Source organism: Nelumbo nucifera, chromosome 5 (assembly GCF_055504915.1).
Source record: "Nelumbo nucifera cultivar China Antique chromosome 5, China Antique-T2T, whole genome shotgun sequence".
NCBI lineage: Eukaryota > Viridiplantae > Streptophyta > Magnoliopsida > Proteales > Nelumbonaceae > Nelumbo > Nelumbo nucifera.
In genome coordinates, this window is record NC_142653.1 from 52,748,698 (window position 1) to 52,771,004 (window position 22,307).

General features: G+C 46.5%; 1 protein-coding gene across 1 annotated transcript; it reads right to left on the reverse strand.

The window, feature by feature from the left end:
• Positions 1-6,820: 6,820 nt before the first annotated feature.
• Positions 6,821-10,708, reverse strand: LOC104596718 (putative disease resistance protein At1g50180). Its single transcript, XM_010257991.3, has one exon. The coding sequence runs from the start codon at positions 10,661-10,663 to the stop codon at positions 7,838-7,840; it is 2,826 nt and encodes a 941-aa protein (XP_010256293.1). The 5' UTR covers positions 10,664-10,708; the 3' UTR covers positions 6,821-7,837.
• Positions 10,709-22,307: the final 11,599 nt, after the last annotated feature.

The following is a 22,307-nucleotide window of genomic DNA, read 5'->3' on the forward strand; positions in this document are numbered from 1 at the left end:
CGCTAGGTTTTGGGAGCGGTGCACCTCTCTTGGTATCAGACAACAGTACACCTTAGTAGGCTACTCTCAAACTAACGGCCTAGCAAAAGTCACCAACAAAATAATACTGGTTGGACTGGGCGAAAGGCCTATGGGTCGAAGAACTGAGAGAAACTCCCTTCGGCTTGACCTATGGCACAGAAGCAGTAATCCCAGCATAAATCGGCCAACCAACACTCCAAGTCAAAGCATACAATGAAGCCGAAAATGATGAAGCTCTCAGGGCAAATCTAGATCTGTTAGAAGAAGCCCGAGAACAAGTGCAGATAAGGGTAGCCGCCTACCAACAATGCATGGCCCGCTACTACAACTCCAGGGTAAAAGAAAGTCATTATCAAGAAGGAGACCTAGTCCTCAGAATGGTCATGGTCACCGAACCTGGAGTAGGGAAGCTAGGCCCCAACTGGGAAGGCCCCTATAGAATCAAGCGAGTCCTCGACCCCGGCACCTTCCACTTGGAGCACCTAGATGGAAGACTTGTACCTAGGACATAGAACTTGGAAAACCTCTAGATGTACTACCAATGATTGTAATATCTTTTGTAATCGATGGGTAAATGAAACAAAGTTCCTCTTCACCTCAGTGTTCAATGCGTGTACCTACTAAGTTTTGATAACTCTTTGGCCTTGCGACTGGCAAGGGTGCATAGCCTCCACTGAGGACCATATCCCCTTGTTGGACCGGTGCCAAGACTTAAGGAATAAGTAGCGAACACCCTAGCTAAAAGCCTAATGCATCAAGGCCCTACATGCCTCAACGCCCCGTCTCGATGGCAACTAACCTCTTGAACCTTCACACTCGGTGCTACTAGCAAAAGAAGTCGGCCTCCTTGGAGCACTGCGCTCGACCTCATCGAGACAAGTGCGTGGGGGTGTGGGAGCTACGCGAGCCCCAGTTCAGCCTAGGCCCCACTCTACATCGACAGGTCATCTAGCTATCTACTTAAGTACAAGTAAAGGGAAGAGAGCCAAGCAAGGCCCATTCTCCGCTTCAGCCTCTCCCTATCACAGGCCTCTTTGACCTTGCCTAAGTGAATGCCTAAAAGGGTGTTAGGCCAGATAAGACCCAACTCTGCCTCGGAGGCTTTGTCTCGACCACCCCTTCACCATGCTCCTGATGTTCAAAGTGGAACAAACTGAAGGGAACAACACTAGTCCTACGCTACAGTTACCCTTTGGAGGGGCAAGGACCCTTCGACAACGAAGCAAAAGCACAAGTGCAACAAAAACAAAAAAGAAAAAAACTACACACAGAATAGCAACACAAAAAATAGCAACGTAGCAAGAACACAAGCACACAAGACGTCAAAAAGTGCCCATTGAGCTCCATTCATTTTAAGTATTCCTTCGGCTTTAGAAAAAGTCTCACGGCTCCTCAGGCCGAATAAATGTACATGTACAAAAAAAAGAGAGAAAAAGAAAAAGGGAGGATCACCTGTAGAGACTCAACGTTGAAATCCAGAAGCACCGCTAGGAGTGCCTTCTTGGTATCCTCGACGCCATCCAAGTAAGCCCCAGAAGCAGCCCCGGCCAATTTGTCGGCCCACTTCTCTGCTTCCTATACCCTCTTCTCAGCACCCGCTGCCTTCTCCTAGACCTCGGCAGCCCTCTTCGCTACCTCCTTGGTCCTCTTCTCTACTTCGGCTACCTGCTTGTTCGCCTAAGAGGTGGCCGCCTCGGCTTGATGAAGAAGCCGCTCGGCCTTGGACATAAGGCTCTCAACCCGAGCCCTCTCCATCTCTTCCTTGGCGAGGAGGTCATGTGTCTTCTTCAGCTTCTCCTCGGCCTCCTTGTGGAACTTCTGCTCGTCCACGGTGACCCGCTGCATCTCCATCCACTTCTCCATAGCATGGGCGGCTGTCTGCTGAAGCTTCTCCTTCTCCGCCTCCAGCTTGTCCATGTTGGTAAGGGTCAACTTCAACTGGTCCCCTAGACCAACGTAGTGAAGGCAGACATGCAACGGAAGAAAGCAATCAGCACAAGAAAAGGGGAGAGAGAGAAAGGAAGACAAAAGAACAAACTGTCACCTCAGCTAGGCTATGCAATTCCTGGTTATACAGCTTCTCAATGACCATCCCAAGCATCTGGAAGCGTCCTGAGATAACAAGGCCCCGCTCACCAAGGCTGAGCCAACCCCCTCATTGCAAACTGAGTCCCCCTCACGGACCTCCCACTGGAGAAGGAAGATCGGGTCAGACCGCTGGACGTGCTCCTCCAGAGGTGTAGGGGCCGAGAAGGGTCCCATTCGCTTATTGTACGGCCTGCCGGAGGTGTCATCTGCAAAACATGCACCACGGGAAGTCTTCTACTATGGTTGGCCCTCTACAAGCCCCTCAGGCGTTCTCTTCCCGCCCCGATTGGTCTTCTCGGCCTCCTCAACAGTCCTTCCTGACCCTTCGACCGGCTATTGTGGTGCCTGCACCTCACGCCCCAATTGGGCCTCCTCGGCGGGCCACTTCCGCTTCGCGATGTTTTGGGAGGTGGCCCCCTTAGTGGGAGCCAAAGAAGAAGCTCCCTTGGTGAGGGCCTGCGAGCCGAACCCCCCTTCACTGGGGACGACACCTTCTCTCTGAAGGCGGGAGCATCCATGGTGGCCCTCTGAGGGGTCTGACCACCGGTCTTCGCTCTTACCTTGTGCATAGCATGGGAACGCTCCATTGTGGTCTTCTGGGCATCCATCGAAAGATCTTCAAGCAAGTCAATGGTTAGTACCACTATATAAGAGCAATAGACGAGGAAGGCGCAGAAAAAAATGGCATGGCTCGTCCTACCAAGGGGGGCAGGGCTTAGCGCCACAAAAACTAATGGCATCTCCTCCTCCACCAAGGGCTGGGCTCGGACTCTCCCCAAGTTGAGCAGCCACACGAGATCGTCACTCTCCTCACTAGTAAGTAAGGGGACACACTTCTCCACAGACAAATGGGGTTCTCCCCACCCCGATATGAAGGACCAGCCCTCGGGACAAGACAAGAAAAAATACTTACTCTTCCATTTATGTACGAAAGAGGGGTTATCTATAGGCTAGTACTTATAGGGTTGGAAATAGAAAATACCCGCCTAGGAAGAATACTTCCTCAACGCAAAAGTTGTTTGAAAGAGCTTTGGCGTCAACTCCACCCCCTAGAGCTGAGCCACCACCAACATTGCCACAATGGTCCCGACTGCATTGGGTGCAAGCTGGCTAAGTGTAATCCCATACATCCTCAGCAAGTCGGAAATCAATGGATGTAAGGGAAACTGAAGACCGAATTAGAGGAAATGCTGATAAACATAGATCTCCCCCTCCTTGGGATTCCACGGCCGATCGTCTGACTCAGGCACCCTCACAGTATGACGAGGGAATGAAATACTACCCCGTCAGGGCCTTGACCTGATCCCAGTCCAGAGAACCTCTAAACTCTGGATGAGAAGGGTCAATCTTGGCCATCGCCCTGGCAGCACTCTCAACCCTCTTCCCGGGGACGGGGTCTAGGTCTTGCTCCTCCCTCAGCATCACGGATGCAGCGCTCTCACAGGAAGGGTCATGGCCTCGGCAGATGCGATCACTTTCCCCAGAGGCTACCCTAGCATGGAGCACATCCACCTCGCGCCGAGAGAGCACGAAGAGGGAGTGACTCAGGGGGGAAGGGGAGAAGGGGTTCGAGTAGAGATCACTTCCGATACGTTCGGAAGCTCATAGCACTCAGGTCTGGAATCCAAGAAAGACATTGTTGATTACCTGGAAAGGAGGTGGAAGGAAAAAGTAACAAAGATGAAGTGTCAAAAACTGGAAGATCTGGGAGATGAGCTCACTCAAAGAACGAAGATGCTTGGAGGCAAAATGACAAGCATTCCTCCATCGAAGCCGCTATTTAAAGAAGAGTGAACAACCTAGATCTCTCGAGATCCAATGGCTGATAAGTCATTGCCTCCACGGTCCAATAACAGCGCACCGCGTGATGATTCCCCTCGGAAGATGAAACGGCGCGCTAGCAACGGCTTGGATTATCATAGATCCAACGGACAGGGAACACCTCCGCACCTGCGATCCAACCGCGCCGCACCCCGAGCGCTCACCCTCGGAAAACGGAACGACACTCAAGAAGAACCAGCAAAGTCCACCCAAAGCAACCCACTGGTCTGAGAGACCCGTTCTCACGAATGAGCGTATTGGTTTGACTAGAGAGTGGTCTCGCGCACGGATCCTGGGGCCCCTTCGAGCCCCCCCGGCTTCCCGGGTCCTCGGCCTAAACAGCCTTCGGCTCCCTCTAGTCCTCGGCCCAACTCGTGAAGATGAACCAAGCAAAGATGTAGGAAAGGACGCCACTGCAAGGAACACCTCGGCTACCGGGCCCACTGGTGCTCACCATTACTACTCCCTTCGATCGAAGTCAAATTCTTCTCCTCGGCCTTGGGAGTGGGGGGCAAATGATGTGGGGTGACCCAACCCAGCCCATTCAAGGCTGGGAGGCCCAACACACGAGCGCCAGAGTAGGGAACAGGATCCACTACAGTAGGGGTTACCCTACCCCCTTCGTACGGAACCAACCACAGCACTATCACATAGTCCTGCCAGAACCGCTGACAGCCCTCGTACTGCTCCCATCTCAGGCGTTCATCTCCATCTACCCCCAGGCAACTCAAGTATAAATAAGGGTGCTCCCCTCTAGGTAAGGGGGTTACGATCTGAATCATATAACTATTGCCTTAATTGCTCTAGCCTAGAGCTACCCACCAAGATCCTCTCCTGGGGCTCCCTCTCTCTCTTCGTGCCCTGTACTAACAAGACCGTCGGAGACTCCGCCTCGGGTTCTCACCCGGGATCCTCTAATGAGCTCATGTCTTCCAACAGAGATTGGATATCTACCTCCAGCTTCTACCGTACTCGGAGACCACCCCGCCTCGGCTTACACACCTCGGCCTCGGCAGCATCCTCTCTAAGCCCTCAAAGCCTTCGACCAGCCTTCAGAGTTCAGGGACGAAATTACCCTCTTGTTCTCAGCCATTCCGAGAAGCAACACTCTTCAATGCCAATTTCAATCCTCAAGGCTGCATTTGGATGCAATGTAAATCAAGAACTGATGTAAATTTTACATCAGTTTGGTCTTGTATGCAATTGGAAAAAAGGTGTAATTATTATCAACGTAGAAGTATACTCCGATTCAGTTTTGCATGTATTCGGATGGAGTGTAGTTTTACGTCAACAATATATGTAAAACCTCATCACCTCTAAAGTTTTACATCGATAATCAATATAAAAATTATATCGATTTTGTTGATGTAAAACTTTACACTCTTCCACCCATCACTATTTTCAAAAAAGCAACTGTAATTTTCTGATTCAGTGTAAAACGTTTTACACTGATTCCAAACGCAGCCCAAGTGTTTTTGCTTCAACTCAATTATTAACACAAGTTGAACCATTCCCTTGCCACCGAATGCCCAATCAAAGGAAACCCTGGAAAGGTTTAAGCAACTAACGGGTGTAGGAATTTGAATGGGTGGCATTAGCCAATGCCCAATCAAAGGAAACCTTGCAAAGGTCCATCCATTTTACCTTGAAGCTCCGGGGATCGGATTGCAGAGAGGAGATGGACGGCAAAGTTGGCGGTTGGATTTGGAATATGGGTGAGTTCCTCACGCCAGACTCGCTACTTTACTCACTCCGTCGAATGACACTGTAGTGAGTCTTGGGTTAAGAAGGAAGTTATAATAGATAGTCCATAGTCCAATGCGTTTCCGACCCTGATCAAGACCGAGTTTTGATGTTGGTTCGTGTTTGGCCGTACCTATCACACATGTTACAGAAACTGGTTTAGTCCAGCCGGATTACTTATAAATAACTAATGATTATTAATAAATTGTTAATTTTGGAAATAACTAATGATTATTAATTTCTTAAATAAATTGATTATCATTATTAATAATTATAATAATCATAATTAATAGTAATTGTTGTAATAATCATTAATTAAATTATTATTATTAATAAATAGTAATTATTGCTAACAAAATATCATTTTTAACAAATTGCTATTAAAGTCAACGATTTCTAAAATTTATTGGAAAATAATAATTATTAAATAATTTAGTAAATATTTCTAATTAATTGTTACATAATTAATAAATGCTATTATTAATATAATTATTATAATATTTTTATATTTAATTTTAAACAAGGGTCCTTCAACTTGGATTTTGTTTAACAAAGCTGATGCATCACAGAGGGCCTAGGGATGGCAATTTTCCCTATCACCATTGGGTACTTGGCTTCCTTGACCCGATGTATTTCTATTATTTAGCTTTCGCATAACAAATCCCATACATCGCATGGGTCCCTGCTAATAAAATATATTCACGACTACATTTTTGCTGTCTGAACGGTAATTTCTTCAATATAGAATGCACTCAATTGATATCATTCTACAAGTGATTAGCTTGCTGGTTCAACACATACATTTCTTTACATTCTCAACCTTTGCAAGGATTAAGAAAAAACAAGTCACAAAAACAGTGTCACAAGCAAAGAAGCAACAGTGCGGCAGGCTGGTGTTATCGGCGTAGAAGTTTGGACTTTGGATCATATTGATCAGTCAGCTGAGAGCCATAGTCCACAGAGTCTCGCTGATCTGAATCATCTGATAAACTTGATAACCCATGGCCACACATTACACATTTCCATGTATACAGTTTATTTATTGCTCACATATTTCCCAACTATTAAGCCACTCGAATTTACAACACTCAATCTGCAAATCCTTTAAAACTTTCTAACTTCAAAATCTCCTTAATCCCTGTGAAAGACCAACATGGTTTAGTGGGTCTAACGCTCAATGCAATCTTCAATTCTTTACTTTAGAGATTCTTAATTACATTAATGAGAAATCATAAGCAGAACTGCAAGGAGATGCTAACCAAGTATATAATTAATCATAACATGACTTAGTGGCTATTTAGTTTGCAGGAATAAGGATTTGGAATTAGAATCGTAATGGTCCGTTCTGATTTAAATTGTTTGGTTGGGTTGAATTGGAATCTGATTCCTATTATTGCTAGAATGACATTCCCTCATTTGAGGGAATGGTCATTCCTTGCCCCTCCCTTCCATTCCAGCTAATTCTAATTCCAGTCTGCACGAAACAGGTGATGGGGAAAGACGATTCCAATTCTGATCCAAGGATTTTAATTCCAATTCCCATTCGAATTCCCGCTGTTAATCAAACGGACCCACATGATTTTAAAGCAAATAGCCAAAGTAAATACTTGATTTGATACTGATAAAATAAAAAGAGCTAACTAGTATACAACTATAAAAGGGTTGCTTGTATACAAGATTTGTAAAGTCATCCAAACCAGTCATAATACCAAGATCAAGCTTGATAGGGATGATCATATATATATATATATAGGTCAAACCGGGCCTTTATACAATTTATGAATGATCTTGAGAAGGCATATACTTCTGATCTATCCTATCATTTCCTTTCATTTTTGGGGAAATCAAAACTCATTCTACGAAGTGACTATATGAATGAAACTAAAAATTTGAACTTAAATTAAAAATCATCTGTGGAGATAAATAGAATAGATTCTTCAAATAGTGGTTCCTTAATATGAAAGTAAAAGTCTTGGTTTAGATATTCTTTTATATGTGTACTAATTAATTTGTAGTTAGATTAATATTTTGTGGTTCTTTAATATGAAAGTAAATATTTTCTAATTGTAGCTACGATTATAAGTTTATAATTAATGAAAAATACTTTCAAAACTCACTAGTGATGACCCAGTAGAAGTGGCGTTTGGTCTTAGCCATGTTAGGTTTAATTCTGATCGAGAGTAAACAGAACCGTAATGGAGGGTATGTGACTGACTTTGTAATGGTCCTCTCCTCTAAGTCCAACCCTGTTTTCAAATTCTCTTGGCATCCTTCTGATCTCAAGTTCCTTGAGGGTACCAACAGACACCAATCCGTCTGGAATCATCTTCAACCTGTAACAATTTTCAATCTCCAAGCGTTTAAGTTTGGGCATGGCTGCTTCCTTCACTTCCCAGTCTTGCAGTTGGTGCAATCCCTCCAGTCGCATAAATCTGAGCTGAGGAAACCCTTCTGAAGAACAAACCATTTTGTCTCCCATATATGTCAACATGCCTAACACCAGGGAGCTTAAATTTGGCAATCCTTCCAATGTTAGCATCGGATCTGAACTGAGTCTAGAGAATACTAGGGTTAACTTGGTGATGTATGGTGGAAATTTACATGGTAGCGACTGTAACATACCGTATAATTGCAATGTGCGAAGAGAAGAAAAGTTAGAGAGACGTTCCAAATCTGGAAACTTTTGGGTAGGATCAGAAGGATTGCATATAGACAGTGACAGGGATTTAAGACTGGTCATGGAGGAGCTTTTCTCTAGTATCTGGTTCATTTGTTGTGACGAGGTTGTAATGGAACGTAGCCCTAATTTCCGAAGGCTGGTGAAGTTATCCAACCCACCACCTTCTTCCATCCAGCGACCTGCCTCTATACCCCAAAGCGTCTGTAGCTTTCTCAAAGTCTGCAGCCGGAGGTGGAAACTATGTCCATAGGAAGGAAGAAACAAATGTCTGAGCTGCTCCATCTTCCATATTACGTTGGAAACTATTACAACAGGGTTGTGTGGACCAATGATACCGGGAGAATTCTTCAAATCTAGGGTTTGTAAGCATTTCAAATTCCCTACAGACGCTGGAATATAGTTTACAAAAGACCTCCTCAACCCCAGGTACCTCAAGTGAATTAATTTCCCTATTTCCTCAGGTAAGCAACCTATGTGCACATCCTCAAGATCTAAGACCCTAAGTAACTTGAAGTCCCTATAAATGGGTTTCACTCTTCTATTCTCCATTCCAGGTCTCCACTTGGATAGTGGATTGAAGAATAAAAGAGAGCGAAGGTGTCTATTTGATGAGTGATGGTGTTTGTTGGATACATACCAGTCGTGAACAAAGTGAACAGCATGCCTACGGAATGGAGGAGAAGAAGAGGATGTGGAAGGATTAACATCTCTGCTATTTCTTGAATCGAAAATCTTCAGGAAGTTTTCCTCAGAAGCCTTCTGTAGGCATAGCTCTCGGATGGAATCATGTAGGCGGCATGTTTTCATTCTGCCATCAAAGTGGCTTCTGCAAATCTGAACCATACACCTCTGGACCAGCTCCTGTAAGTATACCTCGGCAATGTCTTCCACTGTAACATCATCTCCCAGGGTTTCAAGTGGTATAAGACCTTCAGCGATCCACAGTCGATACAATTTGCTTGTAGAGATATCAAAGTTTGCAGGAAAAATGCCCATGTACAGAAAGCATGGTTTCAAGTGGTACGGCAAATCACAGTAACTTAAAGCAAGTATCTTTTCTACTCCAACTTGGGCATTGACAATGTTGTTGGACACTACCTGCCAGCCATATTCCTCCTCTTTTGTTGCTAGTAGGCCTCCAATTACAACAATCGCTAAGGGCAGACCACTGCAGTACTGAACCATTTGTCTTCCCAAATTCTCTTTCACAGTTGAGTAGCTTCTGTCAGCATCACCATTTTCAGGGAAAGCTTTTCTACGAAGCAGCTCCCAACTTTCTTCTGATGTCAAAAATCGAGGCGTATGGTGACGACCCTGTGGATCCACATGCCAAGCAACATTTATTGAGCGTGTTGTAACCAGGATCTTACTTCCATTCTTTCCATCTGGAAAGGCAGATTTAAGATCATCCCACACTTCTTTGGTCCATATATCATCAAGAACTATTAAATATCGCTTATCATTCAGTTGTTGGTAAATCTTGAGCCCCAAACTCTCGTCTCCCATGTTTTCATCATCATCATCATCATCATCATAGCTCTCCATCTCTTCTTTGGTTGAAGTGTCAATTCTTTCTAAGATTTCCTTCAAAATATCCCTGGTTCTGTGCTGCTCAGATACATAAACCCATGCACCACATTCAAAACGAGGCTTGATGGTATTATGGCTATAGACTCTCTTAGCAAGAGTGGTCTTACCCAAACCCCCCATACCAACTATAGCAATCACGCAGCATCGTTCCTCCGGCTTCATCAGTTGTTCCACCAAGGCTTCTACTTCTTCCTCCATGCCGATAATATCGTCTTCCTCGTTGGGATCAGGATCGGACCGTCGTCTCGACTCAGGTAGCCTTAAAGGCGGTTGAGTTGACATTTCTCCTTCTAAAGGAGGCCCGATGCCATAAGTTCGCCAGATGCAAATGATCCTTCTCTTGATCGCTTCTATCTCCAGCCCAACCTCACACAGAAGCATCCATTCGTTGAAGTAGCAGGCGTACCTCTTGATTACTGATTGAACACCCCTCCGACGAATGGAGGCAACTTTCAGGATGAAAGAGTCGATCACATCTTCAGCATCATATGCAATGTTTCTAATGTCTGCTCGTAAGCTGCAGAGCTCCTCGTCTGCTTCTTGTGTTGCATCCATTCGCCTTAAGAAGCTGTTTATCCCCTTCAGCATGATTTGCATCTGCTCAACCGGGTCTTTCACTTCAGACAACAGGTTTGCTTCTTCAGTGAGAAGGTTACCAAGCTTTTGTACAACAAAGGAAAGACCGACTATGGCCATGCTGATCCTACGAACTGAACTCATTGCTTTTACTGCTATTTACAAGAAATGCAACAAGAGCTAGCTTTGGCTCTTCAACTTCTTGTTCCAAAACCCAGTCTGTCTTCACTTTTATACTTACACTATTCAGAAGGGAATCTTGTGCTTGCGTCCTTCTGAGCACGTAAGCCATTCTCGCATCATCATAAAAAAAAAACGGTGGCTACAATTGCGAACCTATTGTTTGTTTGGAAACAGAGGGCGGACCAGTTCATAATGGAGTTTACAACATAAATGACCTGAACATCCATTACAATTTACAACATCAACCTATTAGATTAGCTCACAAGTACAATTGTAGGCCTTAGTTTTTATTATATATTTCTGGACGTCAGCTAATTTGGGCCTAATGTTTGCTCGGTAATTAAACCAGGGGCGAATCCTTGCTCGTCACAGATATATTATTTATTTATTTAGGGATAACATATAATGAGTTATATATTTTCCGAATAATAAGAACGGGTCTTTTGAAATTATTGAAATTCACATTTGAAGACTCAAAAGTCATTCCAAGAACTGAATTTTTAAAATTGAAAATTTAATTTATAGAATTCATTTAGGCTCAGTTTGGAAGTACAAATGCATATTTATAGAGTGTAAAACCTTGTATTTTGTATTATTTTGTATGTATTTGTATTCCTTCCAAACTGAGCCTTACGTGCATAATTTAACTTAAAAAATTTTGGTTAGAATTATGTGCAAAATATATTCTATAAATAGTGGTTCTTTATAAAGGATTTTATATATCCAACATAATCCCTATTATAGGCAAGGGCAATGCTTTGCTCCTACCAAGTTGGAGGACATGCAACCTACCACCTCCTGATTTTTATATCTAAACCCTAAACACTAAATTATAAACTCTAAACCTTTAAACCCAAAACCATAAGTCCCTATACACTAACCTTAAATCTTAAACCCTAAACTTTAAAATCTAAATTCTAAATTCTAAACCTTTAAACGCTAAACCCTAACCCTAAAATCTAAACTCTAATTATATTCCTTAGAGCCTCATGTGTTTTTTAAAAAGTTATTTACTTTGGTGAGTTTACTTACCTAAGTAAGTTTTACCAAAGTAAGTTCTTGTTTAGTATCATTTATTCTATGAATTTATTTCAATAAGTACTTAAAATAAGTAGCGGGACCATATTTCTTTTTTGGGAGGTTTTTTAAGTGATTATTCCATAAACAAGGAATGGGTGGTTTTTTAAGTAATTATTCAATAAGCACTTATTTCTTTTTTGGGGGCAAAACTGTCTCCAAATATTTATGTATTTTCTAGGCATTACCCCTTCTTCAAATGACAATAGAACCTATTGTCTTCTCCATTCAAATGTCCAAGACCAGCGACCAGAAATTTCCCAAGACTCACAACTTCAAGTGCACGCGTGAAACCCCATTTTCTTTATGTTATTTGCTTCATTTTCTTCATTTTTCCAACCCATTTTCCTTCTCCCATGTATTTTTTAGATCATAATGCCCTAATTTGCAACGGGTTTGAAACCCAGCACCTAGTAGCTGGCGGTTTCCTTTGTAACAGTAAGGTTCCTACCTTTTTTTATTGTTTTTCTAGCCATTTATACATCTATTATTGTTAGGGCTATAATTGTTATCTCCACTTAAGTGAATTTATCTATGTTCTTTTGATTTCTAGGTAAATTATACAATGACTCTTTTATCTATAAAAAGTCATTATTAGAATAAGCAAAATTGCCCGAACATGTTTTGTCAATTTTTCCTTCAAGTGAAAAAGTTATTTTCCTACTTGGGTGCCAAGGAATATAATTTTCTGTGGATCTGACATAAATATGACAAAAAAATATGGGGAAAGCAGTCAATGCAAACAACAATCCCATTCACCGAGTTCCCCCTTTAGAATCCAAAAAAAATAGATGGGACCTAAGTCCTAAAGCCTAAATCCTAAAATTAGTGTGTAAAAGGGCTATGGTCAGACACTTGTCCTCCAACATGGTAGAAGCCAAGTATTTCCCCCCTATTATTGCTATAGGCCATGCTGATACAATAGGTTGAGTCAAATTATAAAACTGGGATGACCCAACCATCTAGTGCAGTTTAGGGTCAAGTTTATTCAAGAATAAGGTTGGGTTGGGGTTTTTATGCTTCAAAATGAGTTGGGTTTGGGTTTCACTAACTTGGCCTAGCAATCATGATACCCCTATGTCATAGAGTGTATTTTTGTAATTTGATATTATTTTCAACAGTATAACCTTAAAGTTTAAGATTTATTTTCATGATTGTTTTGGTTTTCCTCTTTCACTGTTGAGGAAGCCACACCTTAAACCCTATAGATCAAATTCAAACTTAAATTAACGGTTTTTGAAACTTTAAAATGTATTAAAAAAATACAATTGAAAAAACTGCATGTGGGTGACTATCCGACCGAACCTTATAGAGTATATTGACAGGGCAAGTTCAGAAGTTGGTAAATTGGGTTTGATTAGGTTCTGATGAAAGCACTGAAGGGTTGGATTAGGGTGGGTTAACTTTGGCTGTTGGGGCCCAACAGCATAGGTTGTTGAGACAGTTTCTAGGTTGGGCATGTTCTGAGCAATTTACCTATTCACGGTCATGCTTTTGTTTTTAGTCAAAATAAATTAAGATGTAATTAATAATTTACCCATTCACATGATAACGTGCCATTCCCAGAAATTCTCTCAATAGTAACTAATCTCAACATGGAGTATTGGAAAAACTCATATAAGCAAAAAATCTTAAATATCCTTGATCATGAGACACAGGGGTGGAGCCAGGGGGTGGTATAGGGGGGCCATGGCCCCTCTATGCATTGAAAATCCCTATAATACCCATTTTAACCTTACCTATATTTTGGTCTCCCAACCTATATTTACTAACTTTTGGCCCCCTTATCCATGTTTATTACTTTTTGACCCCCTCGAAAGAAAATCCTAGCTCCACCCCTGATGAGATATATAAATGTCACTATAAACAAGAACCATGACTCCAACAGTAGTTGATGTAGCACAATCCGGTCATTCCTAACTAGCGCTCGCGTGGCTCCTGATATGTAACTGAAACAAGAGGAAGGAGGAAAAACTCCCAGGGGGTTTTCCGGCGAAAACGCACCGATGCTTAAGTTAGTATTGTGTGCAAGAAGCTGAAAGATAATGAACACTAAGAGTGCAGGTTGCGCTAGTTATTCAAGATACCTTGTTCCTTGAGAATAAGCTCCTTATAACTGAATTCCGTTGCTCCAGGCCCTCTGACTTCTGACAGGGCAGGTATAACCGCCACTGTCATTCTGTCACAGCCGTTACAGGCAGGGCTGAGGTGGCATGCGCGGGGCCGTCGTGCAGGGTATGTGTCTGTCAGGTCTGGGACGCCTTTCTAAACGTGGCAGGCGCGGCGAGGGGACATGCCTATTGTTCGCAGGTTTGTCGAGTACGGCGGTCGGGCAGGAAGCCCTCCATGGTATACCGAGCTGTCCTCCTGCGAATTGCCCTGAGTTGGGCTGTCATTTAAGTGACGGGCTGCCTGCAGCCGGTTATGCTGAGCTCGCCGACTCGAGGTCTTTGTGCCTCGGGGCGTCCAAAGAAGAATCAGTGCGCTCTTGCTTGGGAGTGGCCCGAGGTCCATTGGGAGGAGCTCGGGTCTCAAAAGGGGTCAGGGGTCCCGAACTCAGGACCCCCCGAAGTGCCTTAACCCCTGGGAGGAGGTCCGAGCAAGGCGTCTTTCGGCGAGTAGTTTACCTGCCGAGTTGTCGTGCTTAACTCGATGGGACTTCTCCACCGAGTTGTGCCCACGTCCGTTGTGCTGTAATGCAGAGTCACTATTTGAGCATGGTCACGCTAACGTGTACCTGAGCTACGAGGTCGGGCCAATCACCCTCCATCAATTGCCCCCCACTCCCTGCGCTGGCGGCGGTGACCCAACGTGGGGTGGTCATGATGCGCCGGGTGGATTTGGCGTTGGTGTTCGTGCTGTGTTGTCACGCGTTCCGTCCAGATGTACCGGTCTAGCGCCTGGCTCGACCGAAAAGAGATTAAAGTCACGTCCGGATTACGTATGGACTTCACGCGACTTGGACTTCGCGGACGTCAAAAACGCGCTAAATCGTTTTCGCCTTGAAGAACCCGCGGTTGCGGCTATAAATAGGGGGTCCCTTGGCCATTTTCTTCGCCACAAAGCTTTCATCGTTAGTGTTTGAGCTCGCACCAGAGGTTTCTTAGCTCGGGTCCTCCAGTTCATTCTGTTCTTCCAGTTGCATTTCTTTGGTGAGTCCTCCCGAGCTTCCCTTTCCCTTCTAGTACATTTCTTTCTGTTAGTTCGATATGTCGTCTAGTGTAGACAGTCTCATCGACGAGCCCGAGGTAGGTACCTCGGCTCGGAATGTCCCCTCTACTACACAGCCGCCCAAAGCACGGGTGGCTTCGGGTCATCTGGCATCCACCTCCCACCGAGGTTGGGAACCAGATTAGTTCGGGCCTTCCATAATGACCTCGGAGAGGCTTCAGGACCTCATACAGAGGTTCCGCCTCCCTAGCGAGTACTCATATAGTCTTCCCACCGGCAACTTCCCATGGGAGCATGGTCCCAACGAGATCATGATCTTCAGGGAGCAACTGATAGCCGGGCTCAGACTTCCACTTCACCCTTTAATTGTTGAGGTGTTGGTACACTTTAACATTACCCCAGACCAACTCCACCGAACTTCATACGGAATGTGGTGGGGTCCATTTCTCTTTGTTTTGAAAGTTCCCTTTCCATAGATTTAGATGTTCTTAGTACGATTTTGGCTATAAAGAAGAGCGCTTCGGGCACTCTCCCCGGGCATAGGCGGTCTTACTACCTATACCCCCGCCCGGGTTTTAAACTCATGCACAAGCTCCCGAGCAAATTCCCAGCTTGGAAGCAGGACTACTTCGTAGTCCGGAGCAGCACGGGGTGGCCCTTCCCCACCAATTGGAGGATAGCCGTTCAAGACCCTGGTGTCATCCTGGACGGGAAGACCAAGAAGGAGCTCCAGTCACTGGCTAAGCTCGGGTTGCATTATAAAGACTTCACATCTGAGGAGAAGCTCGTCCGAGCGGGCTTGAGTCCGAGTAGGTTTTCCCCACTTCGGCTTTTCTGCTCATATATTTTCTTCGGGTTACTGATGTCGTATTTCACCGCAGGTCCCATGGAGGCGGAAAAGAAAGACAACCAGAAGCTCTTCCACCAGATGAAGAGGAAGAAGTGCGTGGCAAAGAAGGTGCGCGTTGGGTCCCCGCAAGCTTCAGCCGAACCTTGACTTCCGCAGACTTCTGCCTCGGGGCCCGAGGTGGCAGCTATGTCCGTCATCGACTTGGAAGAGGGGGCTATGCCTAAGGGGCCCGAGGTGATGGTGGAACCTGCTGTTAAGCCCGCCGAGCCCGTTGTCGAGCCCACCCGACTTGCTAAAGAAAACGTTGCCGAGGCTAACGCCACTGCTGCCGGGTCTCATCCTGCCGGTGTTGCCGCCGTGACCTCCGAGAGTTCCACTCACGATGTGGAGATGACGGCTTCCAGCTCGGAGGGTCAGGGGAGCCAAACCGTCCTGAACCCCCAATGCTGCCTGAAGAAGAGTGAGCTGACTGCATACTCGGGAGAGGTCCGCGAGCGGGCTGAACTCACTCCTAGTCAGCTCGGCGCCAGAGCTGCCACTCATACTATGGTGGTGAGTCCCCCTTCTTTATTTTTTTCTTTTTTTTTTTTGTGGGGGGTCTCCCTCTTACTCGGTTCTCCTTTTTGCAGGTGAACTCCGCCATTCACGCCTTGACCCTCCAATCAGAGCGGCATCTTAGGCGGGCTTTGAAGGCTAAGGAATCATCTCGCGCAGCCCATACTAAGTTGAGGGCAGCTCGTTGTCAGGTTCACCGCTTGGAGGGCGATGCCTCGGCTCAAAAGAGTTTCATCGAGGTGTTAATGTCAGAGAAGGGAGAGCTGGCTCGAGATAAAGAAAACTTGTAGGCCGAAGTGAACGGTCTCAAGGTCGATCAAGAGGGCTTAGGGCTCAAGGTGAGCAGCCTCAAGGCTAAGTGGGATGCTCTAAGGCTCGAGGTACAAGGCCTCAAGGAAGCGAAGGGGAAATTGGAGCATGAAGTGGGATACCTCCAGGAGGATATAAGGGAGAAGATTGCAATCTTCAAAGGTGCTCTTGAGGAGGCCAAGACCCAGGCCGTCATTGACTACGTCAACTCTTCGAGATTCGACAATGTGATGACGGAAGCCTATCGTAAGGGCTTCAAGCTCAGTCGGTGGCTGATCAGCCACCTCTACCCCGAGCTGGACACGAGTGCCATTACTAGTTCACGGATTTCTGACAACATCGTGCGTCAGTCAAAAGACGAACCCGATTCCGAGGATGAAGGTCCCGAAGATGGAGCAGAGGATGCCAGTCGAGACACTGTCTCCGAGGGGGTCCCTAATAGAGACGGTGAGCCCCCAAAGTAGTTTGCCCTTTATATTTGTAACTTAATCTTTTCCCTTTCTGAACTGTGAATGTACTATCCTGAGCCTTTGAGCTCGGGTAAAAACTCTTGTACCTGAACTCTCTTTTTAATGAAATATAGTTTCTTTTGAGTATCTCTGAGTATAGGAATACTTCTAAGTGTGAGTGGACTCCAAGCTGGTCAATTTAATGTATAGGTTACCCGAGCTGTCAAGCCACCTTGTTGGCGGTAAGGGTAACTGAGTGAAGTTGTGTTACTTCGGGTCGCGCAAGTTACCCCGGACTATCGGGTTACCGAGCTGAGTAAGAACAGCAAGGGTATAGACACCGTAGGGTTCATACCCGAGCTGTCTTTCCCTTAAGGGTTAGAGATAACCAGGTTTTTGTTAGTTTGCCATGCCGAAGTGGTAGCTGGGGCTTTCTTGTGACCCTTAGGCTTAAAAAGGGACCCGTAGTCTGCTCTTAGATTTCACCCAGGCCAAAGTGGCGACTGGGGTCTTCTTGTGACCCTTAGGCTTAGGGAGGGACCCGTAGTCCGCTCCTTGATTTTACCCAGGCCAAAGTGGCGACTGGGGTCTTCTTGTGGCCCTTAAGCTTAGGGAGGGACCCGTAGTCCGCTCCTGGATTTTACCCAGGCCGAGGTGGCAACTGGGGTCTTCTTGTGGCCCTTAGGTTTAGGGAGGGACACGTAGTCCGCTCCTGGATTTTACACAGGCCAAAGTGGCGACTAGGGTCTTCTGTAGTAATGTGGCCCATAGGCTTTGGGAGTGACTCGTAGTCCACTCTTCTTTGACTTTGCCCATGCCGAAAAGGCGACTGGGTCTTATGTGTCGAGGTCATGTTAGCTCGGTATTCTGGCCCTTAGGCTTAGGGAGTGGCTCGTGGCCTACTCGATTCTTACAGATAATATTGTCTTAGGTTGACAATATTCCATGCCCAACGTATTTGTTTACCTTTGAGGGTCTCGAGCTCGTATGTTCCTTCCCCGAGCACTCGTTTCACTCGGTAAGGACCTTCCCAGTTGGACCCGAGCTTGCCAGTGCCGGGCTCAGGCACCATAACTTTACGAAGGGTCAGGTCGCCAACGCGGAGGTTTCGCCTCTTGACCCTGACATTATAGTACCGAGCTACTCTATGCTGGTAGGCTGTGGTCCTAATGTACGCAAGGTCCCTTACTTCGTTGAGTAGGTCGAGGTTGGTACGTAGGTCATCTTCGTTTGTTTGATCACTGTATGTTTCTAGGCGCAACGTAGGTACTTCAATCTCTACGGGGATCACTGCTTCAGTGTCGTAGGTGAGATTAAAGGGTGTTTCTCCCGTGGCGGTCTTCTCCGTGGTCCGGTAGGCCCATAGGACACTGGGTAGTTCATCTGCCCACAATCCTTTAGCTCGGTCCAGCCGTGCCTTTAATCCGCAGAGGATGGCTCTATTCGTGACTTCTGCCTGACCTTTTGCTTGAGGTTGCGCAACTGAAGTAAAATTCTGTTGGATCCCCATATCTCGGCACCAGTCTTGAAATTTGATGTCCTCGAACTGCTTGCCGTTGTCGGAGATCAACGCCTGAGGTAATCCGAAGTAGCACACGATTTCTTCTAAAAGAAGTTTTGGACATTTCGGGTTGTGATCGTCACGAGGGGCTCAACTTCTACCCACTTGGTAAAATAGTCCACTGCCACTACTAAGAACTTTCTTCCACCCATTACTGGCGGGAATGGCCCGAGTAGATCGATGCCCCACTGCGCAAAGGGCCACGGGCTGGTGAGGTACTTGAGGTCGGCAGCGGGTTGGTGGTGAATATTGGCATGTCTCTGGCATTTGTCACATTTTCTGATGAGCTCAATAGTGTCTGCCTTCATTGTTGGCCAATAATACCCTTGTCGGAGTGCTTTTTGGGCGAGGGCCCTACCCCCCAAGTGTCCACCGCACAGACACTTGTAGGTGTCGCGGACTACGAGCTTGGCTTCAGTAGGTCACAAGCAACGCAAGTAGGGGAGCATGTAAGATCTCCGGTAGAGTTGTTCGTCTATCATGACATATTTGGCTGCCTGGCGCTGCACCCTTCTAGCTGCATTGCAATCTGCAGGGAGGGTCTCGTGTAGTAAGAAGCTCGCAAGCGGGTCAATCCAGCTCGGCTCTGCTTGAATGATGGGAGTGACCTCCTCTGCCCCCCTGAGAATGCTAGGCCGAGGCAGGTCCTCTATATACATGGTTCTCATGGTGATGTCGCTGGTGCTGGCTAACCTGGACAGGGCGTCGGCCTTGGCGTTCTCTGACCAAGGGATTTGTCTGATAAAATGTGATTGGAAGTTGAGCAAGGCCTCTCTGACTTTGGCTAAGTAGGCGATCATGGTTGGCTCGCGAGCTTCGTACTTTCCGGTGACCTGGTTGACCACAAGTTGGGAGATGCTGCAGATAACGATGTGCTTGGCTTTTACTTCTCTAGCTAGAGCTAGTCCAGCTATCAATGCCTCGTACTCCGCTTCATTGTTAGATGCCGCGAACTTGAAGCGTAGCGCGTACTCCAGTTTCGTGCCACTTGGGCTGTGCAGAACTATTTCGGCTCCGTTGCCCTGCTGGTTTGAGGAGCCATCTACGTGAAGGATCCATGGCTCCTCATCCCAGCTCGGGATTGGCCGAACAAGGAGAGATGCCACACTGGTTACTACCTCACGGGGCTCGGACTCGACCGGCCTGGGAGCTTCGGGCTCGCCTGAATTGGGAGCCTCGTGCTCAACCGGCCTGAGGGCTTCAGAGCTGAATGTGCACTTGGCGATGAAATCTACCAAGGCTTGGGCCTTAATGGCAGTTCGCGGCTTGTACTAGAGATCGTACTCGCTGAGCTCAACGGCCCACTTTGTCTACCGACCAGAGACCTCGGGCTTAAGTAAGACTTGCCTCAGAGGTTTGTTAGTGAGAATGATAACAGTGTGAGCCTAGAAGTACGGGCGGAGCTTCCGAGCTGCAATTAGCAGTGCGTATGCTAGCTTTTCTATCTTCGGGTATATCGTCTCTGCTCCCTGCAATACTTTACTAACATAATAGATGGGTCGTTGGACCCGATCTACTTCCTTTATTAGTACCGAACTGACCACTTCGTCGCTCGCCGAGAGGTACAGTTCTAAAGCGTCACCCTCCTCGGGCCGGGTTAAGATCGGCACACTAGCGAGGTATTTCTTGAGCTCGTCAAACGCGAGCTAACAGTCTTGGGTCCACTCGAACCCTTTGCTCTTGATTTCCTTAAAGAATGGCAGACAGCGGTCCGCCGATTTGGACATGAAGCGGCTCAGGGTGGCTATGCGGCCATTCAACCTCTGAACCTCCTTCAACTTATAGGGTGGTCTCATGTCTAAGATGGCTTTAACCTTATCCGGGTTGGCTTCAATGCCGCGCTGGTTAATGATGTATCCTAGGAATTTACCCGAGGTCACACCGAACACACACTTGTTTGGATTCAATCTCATATTAAACTTACGCAAAGTTTCAAAAACAGAATGCAAGTCTTGTATTAATTCATATGAGAATTGAGTTTTGACGACCATGTCGTCTACATAGTATTCTACTTTTCTGCCGATTAACGGCGCAAACAATTTATTTACAAGCCTTTGAAAGGTGCCCCTGCGTTTTTCAACCCAAAGGGCATAACCTTGTAACAGTATAGGCCGAACTCCGTGATGAAGGCAGTCTTTTCTTCGTCCGTTGGGTCCATCTTGATCTGGTTATAGCCCGAATAGGCATCCAAGAAACTTAGCAACTCGTGCCATGAGGTCGTGTCTACCAATCGGTCAATTTTAGGGAGTGGGAAGCAGTCTTTTGGGCAAGCTCGGTTCAGGTCGGTGTAGTCGACGCACATGCGCCACTTGCCGTTGGCCTTCTTTACCAGGACGGGGTTGGCTACCCAGCTCGGGTAGTGGACTTGAAGTCCACTGTGAGGAGCTTCTCAACTTCCTCGTCGACCGCTTTCCATCGTTCCGGGGCTAGGTCGTGTTTCTTCTGTCTAACGGGCCTAACTACAAGATCATTGTTCAGCTTGTGAGTTATGAGTTCGGGGTCTATACCGGGCATTTCTGCCGCGGACCATGCAAAAATATCTAAATTTCAAAGTAAAAAGCTTACCAGTTCGGATCGTAGGGGCTCTTGGACGGAAGCGCCGATCCGAAGCGTCCAAGCTGGGTTTGCTGTTGAGGTCGGGACCACGACTTTTCTTCCGTGGGCGCGGCCCACTCTTCGCTTTGCTCCGTGGGTCGTTCCAATTCGAGGTCATCGGCCACCTTGGTTTTCCCCTTTAGGGTGGCAACGTAGCACTTGCAAGACTCGAGCTGGTCGCCCCGCGCTACTCCCACACCGAAGTCTGTCGGGAACTTCATAGCCAAGTGGTAAGTGGAGACCACCGCCCGTAGGACATGGGTGATCGGTCGACCTATTATGGCATTGTAGGGGGAGGAGGTTGCTACCACCAGGAAATTGTGTTCGAATCTGACCACACAAGGCCATGTGCCGATCTCTACAAGTACTGTTACTTTCCCAAGGGGGTGGACTTCCTCTCCGCTGAAGCCCACTAAAGGGGTGTCCGTAGGCCTCAGGTCGCTTCTCTGCAACTGAAGCTGGTCGAACGCAGCTTTGAAAAGGATGTAGGCTGAGCTGCATGAGTCCACGAGTACGCGCCTGGCCTCGAAGTTGTTGATTCTTAGCTTTATTACGAGTGCATCATCTTCTGTGAAGAAAATTGGCTCTTCTGTCCTCGGCCGCTTCAGGGGGTTCTACTCCTCCCGGGTGGCTTCAAGAACCGAAGTCTGAGCTGCTGCTGAAGTGCAACCCACGACGATAGAACCACCCACTATCATGTGGATGGTTCCCCGGACCGGCCTCTCCTCTGGAGGCTGCCTCTGTGGTTGTTCAGCCGACCTGCTGCTGGACTCGGGAGCATCTCTGCCGTGCTCCCCTTGCCGACCTGTTCTATTACTATTGTTATTATTATTATTTTGTACAAAGTTTCTCAAATCTCCGCGACGGATGAGCTCCTCTATCTCGTCGCGAAGGTTTCTACAATTCTCAGTACTGTGACCATGGTCCTTGTGAAAACTACAATACAGACTCTCATTTCTTTCATTGGGATTCCCCCTCATACGGGGTGGCCACTTCACATACGGGGCATCCTTGATCGCCATCAGGATTTCGGCCCGC

Bases quoted from the DNA above. Each gene is read 5' to 3' on its own strand.
- LOC104596718 (XM_010257991.3), bottom strand. From the start codon at position 10,663: ATGAGTTCAGTTCGTAGGATCAGCATGGCCATAGTCGGTCTTTCCTTT.